The 16,838-nt window shown below is 45.0% G+C and overlaps 1 protein-coding gene and 1 long non-coding RNA gene across 2 annotated transcripts in view; both read left to right on the top strand.

The window, feature by feature from the left end:
* The first annotated feature begins 3,394 nt into the window (after positions 1-3,394).
* Positions 3,395-7,060, top strand: LOC114809174. The gene is made up of 3 exons (XR_003756946.2): positions 3,395-3,476; positions 5,578-5,690; positions 6,178-7,060. It is a non-coding gene; the product is annotated as an uncharacterized LOC114809174 (long non-coding RNA).
* Positions 7,061-14,175: 7,115 nt separating this feature from the next.
* Positions 14,176-16,838, top strand: part of DACH1 (dachshund family transcription factor 1) — a 487,154-nt gene continuing 484,491 nt past the window's right edge. Inside the window, 3 exon segments of the mRNA XM_029055520.1 lie at positions 14,176-14,433; positions 14,436-14,539; positions 14,541-15,091. Coding sequence (XP_028911353.1) covers positions 14,265-14,433; positions 14,436-14,539; positions 14,541-15,091 — 824 coding nt within the window. The 5' untranslated portion in view covers positions 14,176-14,264.

The raw sequence follows: 16,838 nt of genomic DNA, 5'->3' as shown, positions 1-16,838 counted from the left end.
CAGAGGTGGCTTCTCAATAAAACTCTGTTGTATCTCACTCTCCCAAGTGCTTAGTGTGGTGCTGTCTGGGCACACAGTAATCACTGAATAAATACAACTGATTGATTGAATGATTAATTGATTGAAAGAGGATGGACAACAAGTGTTGAATCTCCATTTTACAGATGTGAAAACTGAGACACAGACAAGTTAAGTGTCATATCCAAGGTCACATGCAGGCAGGTGGTGGAGCTGGATTAGAACCCAGGTCTGTGCTTTCTCCACATTGCTGGAGACTATTGAATAGTCCATTCATGAGTAGATCCTATGAGGAGTAGGTCACTTAACTTCTCTATGATTCAGTTCCCTCATCTGCAAAATGGAGATTCAATATCTGTTCTCTCTCCTACTTAGACACTGAGCTCCATATGAGACCTGATTATCTTGTGGCTCTTCCAGTGCTTAGAACCTGTAGTACTTGACAAATGGAGAAGCAGCGTCGCTCAGTGGAAAGAGCATGGGCTTTGGAGTCAGAGGTCATGGGTTCGAATCCCGATTCTGCCACTTGTCAGCTGTGTGACTGTGGGCAAGTCACTTAACTTCTCTGTGCCTCAGTTACCTCATCTGTAAAATGGGGATGAAGACTGTGAGCCCCACGTGGGACAACCTGATTCCCCTGTGATTACCCCAGCGCTTAGAACAGTGCTCTGCACATAGTAAGCGCTTAACAAATACCAACATTATTATTATTATCATTTAACAAATATGGTCATTATTATTGTTATTATTATTGAGCTGTGGTGGGATAAATGAAACCATCACATGGTGAATAGTTTAGCTTGAGAGGAATAAAGACTTCTGAGGTGGGATATAGTAAGAAAAGAGAATGGATGAACGGGGGGAGAGGACTGAATGCTCTCTGTCTTCTAAATAATGATAATAATAGTGGTATTTGTTAAGCGCTTACTATGTGCCAAGCACTGTTCTAAGCACTGGGGTATATACAAGGTAATCAGGTTGTCCCACATGGAGCTCACAGCCTTAATCCCCATTTGACATATGAAGTCACTGAGGCACAGAGAAGTGACGTGACTTGCCCAAAGTCACACAGCTGATCAGTGGTGGAGCCAGGATTAGGACCCATGATCTCCTACTCCCTAGACCATGCTCTTTCCACTAAGCCAAGCTGCTTCTCAAATAAATACAAACCAGAATGATAGGAAGAGGAGGGTGCAGGTCTGCTTACCGTATGTTATGAGATGTTCCAGTGATGTTTATATTGCGTAAAAAATGACATAAAAAATGCTGGCAGAGAACAAGAGAAAATGATTTGGAATGAAAAGAAATAAAAATAGTGAAAGAAAGGAATGGAGATGAAGAAAGAGTGCTATTTTTTCCCTCATAACCAGATGACTTTTTCATTTCTTTTTTCCAATGAAAAGCACTATGAAAATTGAAATATGGCAATTGTGACACCACCTCCCTTATGCTTTAACATCCTCACTCAAATCTCACCCCTTACTAATGCAATTTCAAGTACTTTTTAAAATTTCTAATTTCAGAATGCATTTTTGTTTGAGAATTATAACATTCTCAATGCTAAAATATCAGATGATTCATCAGTTCCACAGCCTTGAAATATGAAACACATAATTATGCTATTAAAAGTTTACATATCTAAATAATTTGCAATACAGTACTTTCATTGTGCAAAATGAAAAGGTTGAAATGGAAATTTCCTCAGTGATGTCTATTCAGATATGAACAATTCCTTGTCAAATAGAAATGTGGCTTTAGATTTACTTTGTTCCTTAGCAGTGAGTGATAGGGAAACTTCCAGATGGAGCAGTTTAATTTGCTAGATTTTCCCCAGCCTTCCCACATTGGTTTTAACTTCCATTATAAATTACACAGAGAATTCCCAAAATTTCAAATAGACCCTAGAGATCTGGTGAAAGAGCTAATCTCTTTCCGTGAGCATGCTAACAAAAGCAATTTCTTAGTGAGCTATATGCGACCCAGTGGGACTGATAATGAATCTGCATTATGGTAACCTTTATAAGAAGGAAGATAAGACGATCTTTTGGGGAGGTGCATTATGTTCTGAATATTTCTTTGTGTCGATGTTTCTGTTTAAATTAATTTGGCCCCACGATTCCAAGGCCCCCTGTTCTTTCACTCTCCAGTTCACATTGGATTTTAATACTTTTGAGGCATTTCTTTCACAAATCAAATCGATTGTAATTCAACAAGTTATTTGTATTTTACTCAGAATGTATTTACTATTTTCTGCATTTTAAAATGAAATGATGCTTAATCTACACATCCAATGGCAACAGTAGTTGTCAAAACTCCATATCCTTTGCTGAAGCGTAGTTAAATCATAATTTGCTTACGATTATAGACTGATGAAGAAACTTGTGTCCAGGTGGGTGACCCAGTTGGGAAATGTATAGAATGAGCATTTATAAAAAGCTTCCTATAGAGGGCACCTTTAGCTTACCAGAATCCCAGTTTCAAAAGAGAACCTGCAGTTAACAGAGACATATCAGTCTTAAAGAGAGAAGAGTCAGCTTCTCTTTTTTAACTATCCAGTGTCCTCTGTAGCGCTTGTTACTTTATCTTTAATGGAAAAGAATTGGCAGACTTCATTCACAGATACAGTAACACTGTTTAACTTGCTTGTGGGTGAGCTGGAGACAGCTGTTCATATTGCCTAAGAGACCAGGGATCAATGAAAGAAAGGGAAGGACAAGTTTTGAATCGCCTTCTTGCAACAACGTCCTTTACACAACAAAGGTTGTTCCTAAGCATTGTACTGGAAAACACTGCTCTTAAAAATAAACAATGACGATAGCCTAAAATGTTTATATCGCAAACCTCTGTGACACAGTTATGATTCGGAAGTGTTTTTAGAACACTATTAAAATACAAGCCAAGGGGCAAGCAAAATGATTTTTGATTAAAAAATTGCCATGAGCTTTATCAAAGAAGGTAATAACTATTAACAAAATGAATAAAATAATTCCTCAACGACACAGGTAAACAGGTACCAGTAGCAATTGCTTGAAATACAGTTTACATCGAAATTGTTCTGAGGTGAGGTTATTCTTCTGATTGCATCACTAGCATAAAATAGGATGAATTAATTTTAAAAATTATAGCAGAGAACGATTGCTCATACTTTTAATTTGATTTTTTGCAACATGGTGGTCTAAGTAAATTTAAGATGGTAATTTCCCCACAAAACTTGTGACACAGGATTTAGTGGGAGTGGTTAATTTATTTTTCATTATCTCTGTGTTGAAGTGCTTGCTGATATTAGCATACGGAAAGTAACATACGTAGTAAATATGTTAGCATTTACTTTAATTATGAGCTGGTTTTATGCATTCAACAGGTACCGGTTAGAGTTTTGAAAACATGCTGGCTACTTCATCCGATTGCCGAGAAGTTGGCATTGATCATTTTTTAACCATTAGTTAAAAAGGAGCAAGGTGAGGAGTTGTTCTGTCTTCTTTTCCTTGTGTTTGGAAAGTGTGTTTTGGTTTACTCTGTGATTCAAAATGAAAATGAAAACAAAAATTTGAATCCAGCTCAGCTAATCATGAATTTGCCTAGTCTATCATTTACTTTAAGGAAACAAATTTCAAAGGATTATGCAAAATATCTCAAGGAAATACAACTGTGGTATATTTAATTTGTGATTACCAAAGTATATGCTTGTATTTTTAAATGAATATGTGTTAACTTTGACACTCACAAAAGGATTTGGTGGAGAGGCATCCCTTTTTTCAGAATCTGTAATCAGTTGTTTCCATATGGAAGATTTTTAAACTTCTCCAGGTTATATACAAACTTTAAACTGGAACTTAGCTATTATTTAGAATAAGAACTCCATATTGTCACCTAGCATTAGTCAAGATTTCATCCTGCTTTTTGAATCAGTTTGGGTTTGACCATTATAAGAATTTAGTGATCTGCACAGAATTGGGCTTATATCATTTTTAAAAGTTTGTTTTAATTATACTGGGCATTGTGGCACATATTTGTATCAAATGGTGGAAGTCACTCTAGTATGTTATTCTCTATTTGGAAATTATAATTCCCTTTAAAAATATTAATAAGTGTGGCATACGGTTTTTCCCTGTGGTAAATTGTGAGGAGGACAGGGAAAAGGAGGAGCAAGTCAATCTACTCTGATTCACTTAAAATGAAAATCACTACCACTTCAAGGGAGTGATGAAGTTGGTTTGGACAATCTAAGAACTCACCTAACTCATTCTCAGGTTTAATTTAAAGCCTCCTGACCTTAAAAATTGTCACCAAAAGGCCTAGAATCCTTTCTTCCACTTTGTTTACATTTCCTGCCTCACTTTAGTTGCATTCCAGAGCACAGTACTCTTCTTTGAAGACACAGGACCATTCAAGTCGTGCCTGCTTTGCAGTTTCAAAGATGCACCATTCACTCTATAGGAAAACTAAATAGGGAAGTCACATAAGACAGGCATTTAAATGAGAAGCGGTGGTGCATGAGGAAAAGAGCTGAGAGATTCCAGAATATTCCTATAAAGGAGAGAACGCAGGAGAGTTTTCTGAAACCTGCCCTGCCTGAGTGGGACTGGAAGAACATACCGATAGTCCCCAGAATGGAATAAAATGAGAGAAAACTGAAATACCTATTGAAATCAAATGTTTGCCTTTCAATCATGTATGACATTTTCCTATCCATAATTCCCCATCTATAGTATTCTACAGCTTTTTATTGGACAGTGGTCTTGAGAAAGACTAAGATAAGTAAGCCTAGGTGTTACAGGTGGGATTTCATATTTAGTAGCAATTTCCAGTTGAAATGGACAGAAGACAAAGGCATTAACTCCCCCAAGATTATTGGGGGAGAAATTTAGGATTTGACAACTGGGGTTTGGTGCTGAGTAGCTGCCTGAGAGATCAAAGGATGAGGAGGCCATAAACATCAATTGTCATCCCCCCTCCTTGAAAAGTAGAATGAACGCTCTGGCTGGATGTCCAATTTTTTAGAGTTGAATACCCAAATGTATTAATAGGACACTTGGTCTCATAATAACTGGTTCTTAATCCCAGCTCTGCCACTTGTCAGCTGTGTGACTGTGGGCAAGTCATTTAACTTCTCTGTGCCTCAGTTTCCTCATCTGTAAAATGGGGATTAAGACTGTGAGCCTCACGTGGGACAACCTGATTACCCTGTATCTACCCCAACGCTTAGAACAGTGCTCTGCACATAGTAAGCGCTTAACAAATACCAGCATTATTATCAATCAGGAAGCAGCGTGGCTATGGGAAGCAGTGTGGCTCGGTGGAAAGAGCACGGGCTTTGGAGTCAGGGCTCATGAGTTCGAATCCCAGCTCTGCCACTTGTCAGCTGTGTGACTGTGGGCAAGTCACTTAACTTGTCTGTGCCTCAGTTCCCTCATCTGTAAAATGGGGATTAAGACTGTGAGCCCCACGTGGGACAACCTGATTCCCCTATGTCTACCCCAGCGCTTAGAACAGTGCTCGGCACATAGTAAGCGCTTAACAAATACCAACATAATCATTATTATTATTATTTCTTGAAAGTTGTTGTTCACAGAAAAGTCGGACTGGTAACAATTACATGAAGAGGCTTTCCTTCTGAACCATCTGTAACTTTTTGCCACCCTCTGCACCTACTAAACTCAGCCTCTTCCTATGTAAGTCTGTTTCTACGTCAGTACCTCACTAGTGCATGCATTCTAAAGCTAATGGGGAAAGGAGGAGGACGAGAATGGGCAGGGATTTAGAGGAAAAGAGAAAGAAGTAACAAACGCATTGGAGTCAAAGGCTCCCCCCCGGTGATGTCATCATTGGGTTACATTCCTATTTCATTCTGTCTTTTTTAACTCATTCTTGACACAAAACAGGAAACCAGACCATTGTGTGTTGGACGGCTTCTGAGCGTCACTGTTAGAACGCTGACTAGAAAGGCCCCATTTTCCCAGGCGCTAGTGGGCGCTCTTAATTAAACTAAAATTCCAGTCTCCTCCTCCACTGCCCTCCCCTTGTGTCCCCTTGGGATTTAAATGGCAAAGATGATCTGTTAACTTGAGAAAATGGCATTATCGTCTTTTTCTTCACATGCTATTAGGACGCATAAAGGTAATCTCTTCCCCACTGATATTCGCCTCCTTTGTTTTCTAGCATTACTGGAACTGACCTGGCATGGATCATTGGGTAAGCAGGCAATCTTAAACACTTCTCATATAAATTACGGGTTCCTTTCCAACTGCAATTGCTCAGGGTAATACACCATTTTACAACTCGAAGCTCAAGAGATAGCGAAGTCACTGCATTCTACCCCGGAAACAAATAGACAAAAGACTAATGGGGACAGGAGCTACAGGAAATTTACAATCTTCTCCATCAAGATTACTGAAGGAATGATTTGGAACACTCTGGCCTTTCCACCCTGCCTGCTGGGTAGTTTCAAATAAACTGAAGATCACATTTCCACTTGGAGTTTGGGGGATTCTTCAGCTGAAGGACGTCAAATGCACGTGTACGTATACAGAAGTATAAAAATGTGAAAGCCTCATCATTTTTCTCGGAAAGAACAATGGGAACCCATTGGGATTCAGGATCTATTGCTTAATTTTATGATTCAAACATATTTAGGGGGAAATGACAGATCGTACTTCCACACAGATGAAAATCATCATTGAATGTTCATATCCACTGGGTAGATGATGAGGATTGGATTTTCCAAAGGTGATGGATTTCCACAAACTCTGACAGTTAGGTGTATTTTTACAGAGCGTCAACTCTGATCAGAGCATGGAGTATTGCATTTCCCACTGTGGCTATGTAAAATCTGATAACTTTCTTTGAAGTGAAATGGTGTCAGTAGTTTTCTGGGTCTGAATAAGAGGGCAAAGAGTCTGCCTGACCCAAAGTCCATCCACTGAAAGGTACCGGTCCCCAGAATTGATGATCCAGACGTATGTTCTTTCCTAATACACTGCAGTGGAAAAACAGCTTACTATCTTGTGCAAGTTGCATCAAAATTAAATTTTGTTTTAGCCCATCGAGGTGTGCTAAATGTTGAACTAAATATAATTTTAAGTAATTTGTTTGTACTCTTTATCTGTAGGAGTTGGAAATTAACAGCATTGCTAGTTTGCGTTTACTGTTAAGCCTGGAGAGCAGAGAGATTGCTTTGCAAACATTACAGTTATTATGTCTGCAGTTGGTACTCTTTGTATAAATTATTGATCAGCCAGCTTATTTTTCTTTCTGCTTAATGGATATTATAGCATAGCCGTTTAAACGCTATAGTTAAGGTTGTGTCAGCACTTCCATTATAATAAACCCCCTGTTACAGGGGCTTATAACTGTAAAATTTTGCTCTAGGCTTAAACTTGACATACAAGATCCTAAACCGAAGCTAAAAAAAAAAATAAACCGAAACAAACAACAACAACAGCAACAAAAAATCATTGGCTGCAGACATACTTTAATAAATAAACAGTGTACTCTTTCCTAATGATCTTTCTCATTACCATAACTGACTACAATTGGCATGTGTTATGCCATAGCTTGAAGTAGATTCCCCTTTTTATTTAATAAAAATCACCCTGTTTACAAGTTTGAAAAAAGACTCCGTATTAGGAAATTTTATGAACAGTTTTAATGCATTTCCTCATAACAGGACGTGCCTGTAAACTCTGATTTTACATAACAGAAATCCGTGGGGGAGGGGACCTGGGGAGAGAGAAAACCTTGAGCATTAAAGTTTATCATGTATCATACTTTTATAAGTCTTTCTTTTAAAAAAAAGGAGACTAAAATCCGAAAATTAGACTCTGCCAAAAGTAAAAAGAGAGCGCAAACAGCCACCAAGGCATTTCAGGAAGAGACTGACACGCTGGCCTCCCTTTACTGCCTTCAACCCTTCCTTACCCCGTGGCCTGCTGCGAGAATGCAGGACATTCGTCTTCACTTTGATTTTTCTGGGTTTTTCTTTCTCCCTTTCTCCTTGCAGTCACAACCTAAGCTCTTTCCAGTGGGTTTCCCTTCCTAATGCTTTCTGGAGAATATTTTATTACCTATAGGTAAGACAATTAAACAACGCTTGTTACACTGGAAACAACTACTGATGGCAAATGCCATTTAAAAAAAAAATCGCTCAGAGCTGATCATCTTTTACAGCGGTCATGCAGATCTGGAAAAGAAGCTGCACATGCAACTTCCTTATCATTCCTGCTTCTTCCGATTGGTTAGAAATTTTTAATATGCACAGTAGCCAGACAGTACCTGGTCACGTGCTGCTTTCATTATGAACCCGGAAAAAAAAAAAAACTTGACACATGCACAATTTGGCACAGATATCTCTTTGAACATATCTAATCCCAGGCATATGGGAATATATCTATGGTCATACTTCAATTTACTCGAAAGCAAACCCGGTGGGGTGTCTACAGTTGTTTTGGAGTTCTTGTAAAATAAACATGGAAAGTTCAACCCCTTTCTTTTTTTAAAGAAGTTTTCCTACACTCTTAGTGGGGCTCTGCGTTCTGCGCGGGTGTTTCCATAGCGCAGTGCTTCGCGAGAGCATCAGTTAGGAACACCAGCAAAGATGCAAAACCTCCCAGCTCTTGGTCTCTCGGGCAGGGGTGGGGACAGTTGGGAGAGTAAATCGGAGGGAGGAGGGGCGGAGGGCCCGAGCTAGACCGGGTGGAGGAAATAAGAGATGTGCGGGTGGAGGGCAGAGAGTTCTTTGTTTAAATTACTGGAGTTTATCAGCGGAGCCGAATGGTCAGGCAGTGTGTCTAAGTTAAAAAGGCTTGGGAGAGTTCCTTGGCAAAATTTCTCCGTCTTCAATGATTTACTACCGAAGTGCAAACATCAATTTTGCATTCCCTCCTGAGAGCAGCATTTAACAGAGCTAGGGAGCTACTGGTACCTCGATACCTTTCTGGGGTTGCCAAACTTCGATGGTCGTTTAATAAACGGACGTCGGAAGTTTACAGCTGTCGTTGCTTTTTTAAAAAAATCCTGTTGAAGAAACGGGTCCCTAAGTAAATATGAAGTACAGCGAACAGATGTTAATAAGAACCTTCCGATTACTTTTACGTTTGTGACCTATCTAGAAATTGTTCAGAAGTGCACTTTATTGTTCAAGCTATTTGTGCTGGGTGTGCTAATGCACTCTTTGATTGAGTGAATTAGCAGTCATAACAATCTGGAAGCCTGGCCATAGAAGTGTGCTCAAATTGATTTGTGTTATGGCTGGACTGGAAAATCTAGTGTTAGTTGTTTTTAGCCCTGGGGCATTGTTTGTACCAAACTCCACTTTTCATTTAATTTTCCAATAGATTTCGAAAGACCGAGATGTTTGCGATCAACATTTGATCCACTTGCACTATTAAAAAAAATTCTGTAAGTAATTTCAGATTCCAAAAACCTTACTTTCAATTAGAGTCAACATAATTAGAGTGACGTCGTGCTTGGAATGGTAAATCTCCCTTTGTATCTATTAAGCGTGTAATTCTGTCCTGTCACCGAAGGAAATACAGTTTGTATTTGTACTGGGCATTTCTCGGTGCTTGTTTGAGTCAACTACCATTCCAGACCAAAAAAAAAAAAAGAATTATAGTATGACTTTCCAAGCTGTCATTGCAGCATAGCTCTAAATTCTACCAATCTCACTTAATGGTGTTATCAACAGTGGACGCACAGTGTTTCAAGAAATATTAAAAGGTTTAAGACGTGCCTTGGTGGTAAACAGGATCTCGATGTACATAGACTTTAAGTGAATCGTTTTAATTTCCTTTATAATCGAGGAAGTGTACAAGTTCCGTTTTAAGTTTTTTTCACCAAATCACAGGTAACTCTTATAAACAGAACTGATCCATCGGTACCCTGAAAATTAAAAGAAGTGACTTACCTTCTCTTTGTCCATGTGTATCTTTCCTACAATCTCTTGCTTTGCGTTTGCCATAATGATAATGCGGCATGAATAAACCTAAAAAAAAATGACTATTGATCACACAGAAAGCTTTGTGAAATCATTTAGTCAGTTTCCCCACTTGAGAAATCGTTGAACAAAATGGGTCAATAGGCACGATAAGATAAAATGTAATATACCAGCATCCTTCTATGGAGAAAAAAAAGTCAGATAACCTAAGTGAAATGATGGTTTATAGTGTAATGTGCCTACGTTTCTCAAGAGTCTTTTTTAAACCACGTGTTCTGGTGGTAAATAGCGATTTAAATTTGTCCCTACGTCTGTCTCTGAAGAGAAAGTATTTCTGTCACTGCCGCTTTGAAAACAAAACAAAAAGAAAAGTTGTGTCCATTTCCGGACCTAGGGCCAGTTTTCATGCAGGTACAGTTCTCGGTGACTTTCTGCCACACCTACATTTTCTAACTCTATCCTGACTCTCCAGCTGCCCTCCAACCTGGGTTTCTCAGTGCAGCGTTCTCGGTTTGTGAGATTGGTTTTGGTTAAGTAATAAATTAGGAAGCCTATCTATTCAGCCTACTATTTCGGTGGAGCTTTTCATTCATACTGAAATGGTCCGGAAGGGGGTGGGGGAGACAGGGAAAGAGGGAGGAGACGGGGAATGAGCATGTATGTAGAGTGACGGGGAGGGGGATGGTTGGGGAGGGAGAGGGGGGCGGGCCGGGATGGAGGGGAGAGGAGAAGAGGGAGGGAGAGAATGGGGGGGGGAATTAAGTGGTGAAGGGAAAGGAGAGATACGTGAGTGCAAGGGAAGCACTGCTTCAAACAATATCCTAGGAAAGAAATTAAAGACTTCTTAATTAGTGCAGCAATTAAGCTTTCTTGGTCGCATTTTAATCAGCACAGGCCCTATCAAAGGACAAACAGAACGATTTGCAGGCCTTTGAATTTTAAACAGTCTTATTGATTTCAGCACAATAAGTCTTCACTTGACACAAGGAGAATTTTCAAATATCAGTTGCCTTCGACGGGTTTTGCTTATGTAAATTCTTCGCTGGAGAGACTAAGGGTGAAAGATTACTTCACTACAGCATTACTGAAATGTTTTATGGCATAACAAAAGACAGTGTAGAAGGTAAAGCTCGTAGGAGAAAGAAGGAATCGAAGAACTGAAATCCCTCTTGGGTTAATATTTCTGCTAGTAATAAACTCATTTTGCTTTCAAAAGAGAAATTCTGAATATTCGAAAATGTTTTCGTAGATCTCTTCCATCTCTCTACAATGACTTTATAATTCCGTGTGTGTGAATCTATGTGAGTGTGTGTGGTTTGTATGTGCCTGTGTGTGTGGGGGGGGGGGTGTATTATCAAGGACTCATGCTTTCAAATATGTTTCCTTGCCACCCTTTAGAAAGCCGAAGAGTCGGGGGACTGTGAAAACTCACTTTTAGAAAGGACCAACACCCGCGAGTGTGCAAAAACAAGAAAGCACGTGCATGAAGTGCAATTTTGTCTTTCATAATATAAATTCACTAGGAAGTGAGCATGAAATGGTGACACTATTGATTGTCTTTCTATGTCTCAGTGGTTTCGAGTGTATATTTTATGACCGCATGGTGTATTAGCGGAATGAGACTAGAAAGAGGAGCAGATAGACTTAACTTTGTAGGCATTGTTCTTATTTATTTAATGGGACTAACATTCGGGAATGTATGGTTTAATATCTTGTAAGGCAGCTGAAGTTTTTATGGCAACATCAAAGAGGGCATTATAAACAAGGTTTACACTTCCAAAACATAATCAATTTTCCAGGGGCTTGCTATGTGATGTTTTCCTTGCTGAGAGAAATATTCCAATCTTTTATTTTTAAAGAAAAAAACCAACAAAATGCCCTATTTTTTTTGTTTTGCACTCAATTATAAACTGCATAATGTAATACTTATTCACACACTTGATGATCATATCATAGTTTCAATGATTGAAAAGAAGTATCCTAAAATATAGTGCTTAACTAGGCCAAGAGCAGCCTCTGAGCTTTTGGCATTCCCAAACGGATGTCAAATTACTCTCTTAGAATAATCAATCGTCTTTATTCTTACAACCGTATGTACCTCTAGATTGTGTGTGTGTGTGTGTGTGTGTATATGCGCGGTTGTGTGAACCCTTGAAATTTATCTGCCAGAATGGTTTCGGGAAGGAATATTTTGGTCCCATGGGATTCAATAAAATGTTCTATAAAATAAGAAATAACCCTAGAGAAATTAAATATAAAAAGGAAAATGATTAAAAATTCAGTCCACAGCAATATGGAAGGAGAGTTCGGTTCAGTCCACCTTTTAGGCCTTCAGGTATCATTCTAGCGCCTGAGCCATGTCAGACATGGGATGCATCATTGCACCTCTAGTAAAATTAATTAGTGGGCATGTGTAGACAAATCCAAAGCCGATTTCTTCAAGATTCCTATAGATGAGTACAGAGAATCAGGCTTCAACCTGTGCTATATCAAATCACCTGTTGGTCAGAAACCTCGAAATTCCTAGATGCAACAGGTAGTGAAAGAGAGAAGTTTGAGTGGGAAACACAGTGAGTGATGTTACACCTTTCAATTTTTGGTTCTTCCAGCCAGTTACTTTGCCTTACTTTAATTATTTGCACTTCCTCAATAGACATTTCACTGCCCCTATTGACTGGAATAATCATCTCCTAGAGTTCGTTTTTCACGGACGCCAGAAAAATCGGTACCTATTTTTATCTCAATATCAAAGCTTCCCTAAAAGGTGGCATGCGCCGAGGATCACTCACTGCTCTTGTTGTTCGGGTCAACGCCTCCCAGTTGCCTAGATAAAAACAAAACAAAACAAAAAACTTTCTATTTGTTCTTCCCTCTACATCCACCACTTAGTCTGTGTCATTCAAACTCAGCAAACACTAAACACCCTGCTTATGATCTATAAAGGCAGTTAGTTCCCTTGGAGTCCTTTCCGTTTTCCTTTATCCTACTTTCCTCTCTCCGACGTAGAAGAACCAGCTAGAAGATGCTCTGTGGTTATCTTTCTTGGAGATTACGGGCTTCTGGGACTTGCCAACTTTAGTCTAGAGCCTAGTGCCACAACGAGGATGCGGTGCCTAGATAAATGCTCAGAAGAAGCAGCAAAAGGAATAGCTAAAAATATCTCCTTCCCAAGTGAACACTCCGGCAAGTAAATGGCTAAAGGTTAGCCTTTCGAAGAAAGCTTGTTTGTGTTTAGGTGCTTTTAAAGGCACCGAGCTCTTTCTGCTGATTTCTCTGAGAACCGACTCTAAGTGTTGCTGTTTCTTGTTCAGATTGGCAGACGACTGCTTAGGTGCGTTTCGATCACGGCATATCGCAGCGGCTCAAACTCAATCTGCAAGATGTCATCTAACGGTGGCAGAGGCAGAGAAGATTTCTCCCTTTTCTCTCTTTCTCTTTTGCTCTCTCTCTCTCTGTGTCTTTCTCTCCCTCTCCCTGTCTCTCCCTCCCTCCCTCCCTCCTCCCTCCCCTTCCCTCGTCCTCCCTCCCCTCCTCCTTCCCTCCTCCGGGTTCCTGGTTGGATAATTTGGGTTAATACTAGTGAGTGAGGTTTTTGCGGCTTCAAAGGGTATTTCAAGTTTCCGGAGCTCCTCCCCCCCCTGCACCGTGTGACAACAACAACCCGTCCAGCGAGCAGCCAGCACTTTTCAGCTCATTTTCTCTCTGTCATTCCCCTCTCGATCTTTGATCAATGTACTTGCCAGGGAGAACCCAAGTCCTTCCAACCTCCTCCTTTTCACCTTCGTCTTCAGCTCGGGGCTAGAGCGGGGCCCAGAGCGACCCCAATACGCGCGGGCCGAGGGTCCCCCCGCCCCCCTCCCGCAGAAGCAGCCCCCCCCCCTTGCCCCAGCTCCCCCCCCCCCCCCCCCCCTTTCCACGCTCGGAGCAGGACTTCTCCTTTCGACTTGCGGGACACTTTTGTGCCTTCCTCTCCCTCCTCCAGCACTTCTTCCCCCCCGTCCCTCTCGTTCTCCCTGGTCCTGCTCCCGCCCGGCCCCCTGCCCCTTGTCCCCTCCCGCCCCCCCCTCCCATCCCCCTTCTTCCCACGGCGGGCATCCTCCTCGGGATTTCTTTTCTTTTTTTCCGCCCCCCTTCTCCTCTCTTTGCCCTTGTCCTCCCCCGACCCCGGTGGCCGTCCCGTCCCCCCCCAGCCCCGGCGTGAGACAACTTTTCTTTTCTTTCTTTTTCTTTCTTTCTTTCTTTCTTTCTCTGTTTCTTTCTGTGGGTGGCCGTCCTTGCGGTGGTCGGCGCTCCCGCGTCCGTCTATGTGACGATGGCCGTGCCTGCGGCTTTGATCGCTCCCAGCCCGCTGGCGGCCCCCGCTCCGGCCGTCTCCGGGCCCGCGTCCTCGTCGGGCTCCCCGGCCTGCAGCACGGCGGCCCCGGCTCCGGTGGCCGTCCCCAGCCCGGCCGGAGCGGGGGCGGCGGGGGCGGCGCCGTCGGTCGGAGCGGCGGGGGCGGCGGCGGGGGCGGCGGCGGGGGCGGCGGGACCGGGACCCAGCCTGTTCCGCCCGGACCCCGCGGCTGCGGCGGGCGCGGTGACCTCCCCGGCCGGCGGGTCCGGCTGCAGCCCCAGCTCCACCACGGCCGGCTGCGGCAGCACCGCCAGCACCGCCACCATCAACACCAGCACCGCCGGCAGCGGCGGCACCTCCAGCAGCAGCAGCAGCAGCAGCAGCAGCAGCAGCAGCAGCAGTTGCAGCAGCAGCAGCAGCAGCAGCAGCAGCTGCAGCAGCAGCAACGGCGGCCCCGTCCCCGCCAAGCCCGTCTACTCGACCCCGTCCCCGGTGGAGAACACCCCCCAGAACAACGAGTGCAAAATGGTGGATCTGAGGGGGGCCAAGGTGGCCTCCTTCACGGTGGAGGGCTGCGAGCTCATCTGCCTGCCCCAGGCGTTCGACCTGTTCCTCAAGCACTTGGTCGGGGGCTTGCACACCGTCTACACCAAGCTGAAGCGGCTGGAGATCACGCCGGTCGTCTGCAACGTGGAGCAGGTGCGCATCCTGAGGGGACTGGGGGCCATCCAGCCCGGGGTCAACCGCTGCAAACTCATCTCCAGGAAGGATTTCGAGACCCTCTACAACGACTGCACCAACGCCAGGTAAAGAGAGGGCTGACCGGCCTCCGCCGCTCCTTCCCTTCCCTTCCCTTCACTTCTCCTCTCTTCCCTTCCCTTCCCTTCCCCTCCTCTCCTCTCCTCTCCACTCCCCTCCCCTCTCCTCCCTTGCCTTTCCCTCCCCTTCGCCGCCTGCCCTTCCCCCCCCACCCCCCACCCCCCGGCTCCTGCCGTTCATTCGCCCCCAACCCCGGCCACCCTCCTTCTCCTTTCACCTGTCCTCGGGTTGCCACGCCGGCCCGGAGGTAGCCCACCTGTCGGGTCCCCGTGAAGTTGGACACGCTCCTCTCCCCTCCCCTCGCCAGCCCCATCACCGGGCTCCCCGTCCCTCCCCTCTCCTTTCTCCCCTCTCTCGACCAGCTCCTTCCCCCCTATTTGCCCCTCTCCTCCGGCCCCAGGCTCCGCACTCACTCACTCATTCACTCTCCTGTGGCTGGAGAAACTCACCAGTCCCGGGCTCTCTTCCCCTTACCCCCCGTCTCTGCCCTGGTCCTGCCTCTGCCCTGCCTCTGTCTCTGCCCTGCCCCTGACTCTGTCCCCTCCCTGCCTTTGTCTCTATCCTGCCCCTCTCTCTGCCTATGTCACTGTCCCTGTCTGTCTCTGTCCTGGGTCTGCCCTGCCTCTGCCTCTCTCCTGCCCCTCTTACCCTTCCCTACCCTTGTCTCTGCCCTACTTCTGCCCCTGTCTCTATCCTGCCCCTGTCTCCGTACTGCCCTTGCCCCTATCCTGCCCCTGTCTCTGTCCTGCCCCTGTCTCTGTCTCTATCCTGCCCCTGTCTCCGTCCTGACCCTGTCTCTGCCCCTGCCACTGCCCTTATCCCTGTCCTGCCCCTGTTTCTATCCTGCCCCTGGTTCTATCCTGCCCCGTCTCTGCCCAGGCCACTGCCCTTATCTCTGGCCTGCCCCTGTCCCTGCCCATGCCACTGCCCCTGCCTCTGTCCTGCCCCTGCCCATGCCACTGCCCCTGCCTCTGTCCTGTCCCTGCCCATGCCACTGCCCCTGCCTCTGTCCTGTCCCTGCCCATGCCACTGCCCCTGCCTCTGTCCTGCCCCTGTCCCTGCCCATGCCACTGCCCCTGCCTCTGTCTTGCTCCGTCCCTGCCCATGCCACTGCCCCGTCTCTCTGCCCCTGCCCCCCTATCTGCCCCTGCTCCTGCCCTTTCCCCCGGGAGTTAGTTAGCTCCTCTCGGGGCCGGGCGATCGGCGGGGAAGGAGACTGGCTGCCGGCTGTGGGCCGAGGGCGCGGGGGCACAGGGGCACAGGGGCACAGGGGCACAGGGGCACAGGGGCACAGGGGCACAGGGGCACAGGGGCCCGGGGGCGGAGAAGGGGTGCGAAAGGCCAGGGATCGACGCCGTGGAAGAGAAGGGGCCTGGGCGGGGCGGGAGGGAGGAACGGATGGCGGGGGGCAAGCGGAGAGTCGACTAAACTTTCTTCACGGCCCGGCGAGGGAGCCCAGAAGGAAGGCGCCGGGGACAGGGGCAGGGGCAGGGCCGGGTACCTTTGTGGGCACCTTGTCCACAGCCTGGCCTGGCACCCGGTGGCTCGAAGGAGCGTCCGGCCGCCCTCCCAACGCCCCGGACCTTCGTCCAGTGGGGCGAAGAGGACCGGATCCGCTTCATCCAAGAAGTGGGCCGATCCGAGGGAGGGACGGAGGGAGGGATGGATGGAGGAGGAGGTTACGGAGGGGCAGGGGCGAGGTGTCCTGCGGCAGGTGTCCTGGGGATGGTGTTT

The sequence above is a fragment of the Ornithorhynchus anatinus genome, chromosome 2 (assembly GCF_004115215.2).
Source record: "Ornithorhynchus anatinus isolate Pmale09 chromosome 2, mOrnAna1.pri.v4, whole genome shotgun sequence".
NCBI classification, from domain to species: domain Eukaryota; kingdom Metazoa; phylum Chordata; class Mammalia; order Monotremata; family Ornithorhynchidae; genus Ornithorhynchus; species Ornithorhynchus anatinus.
This window is presented reverse-complemented; position numbering and strand designations above follow the sequence as displayed.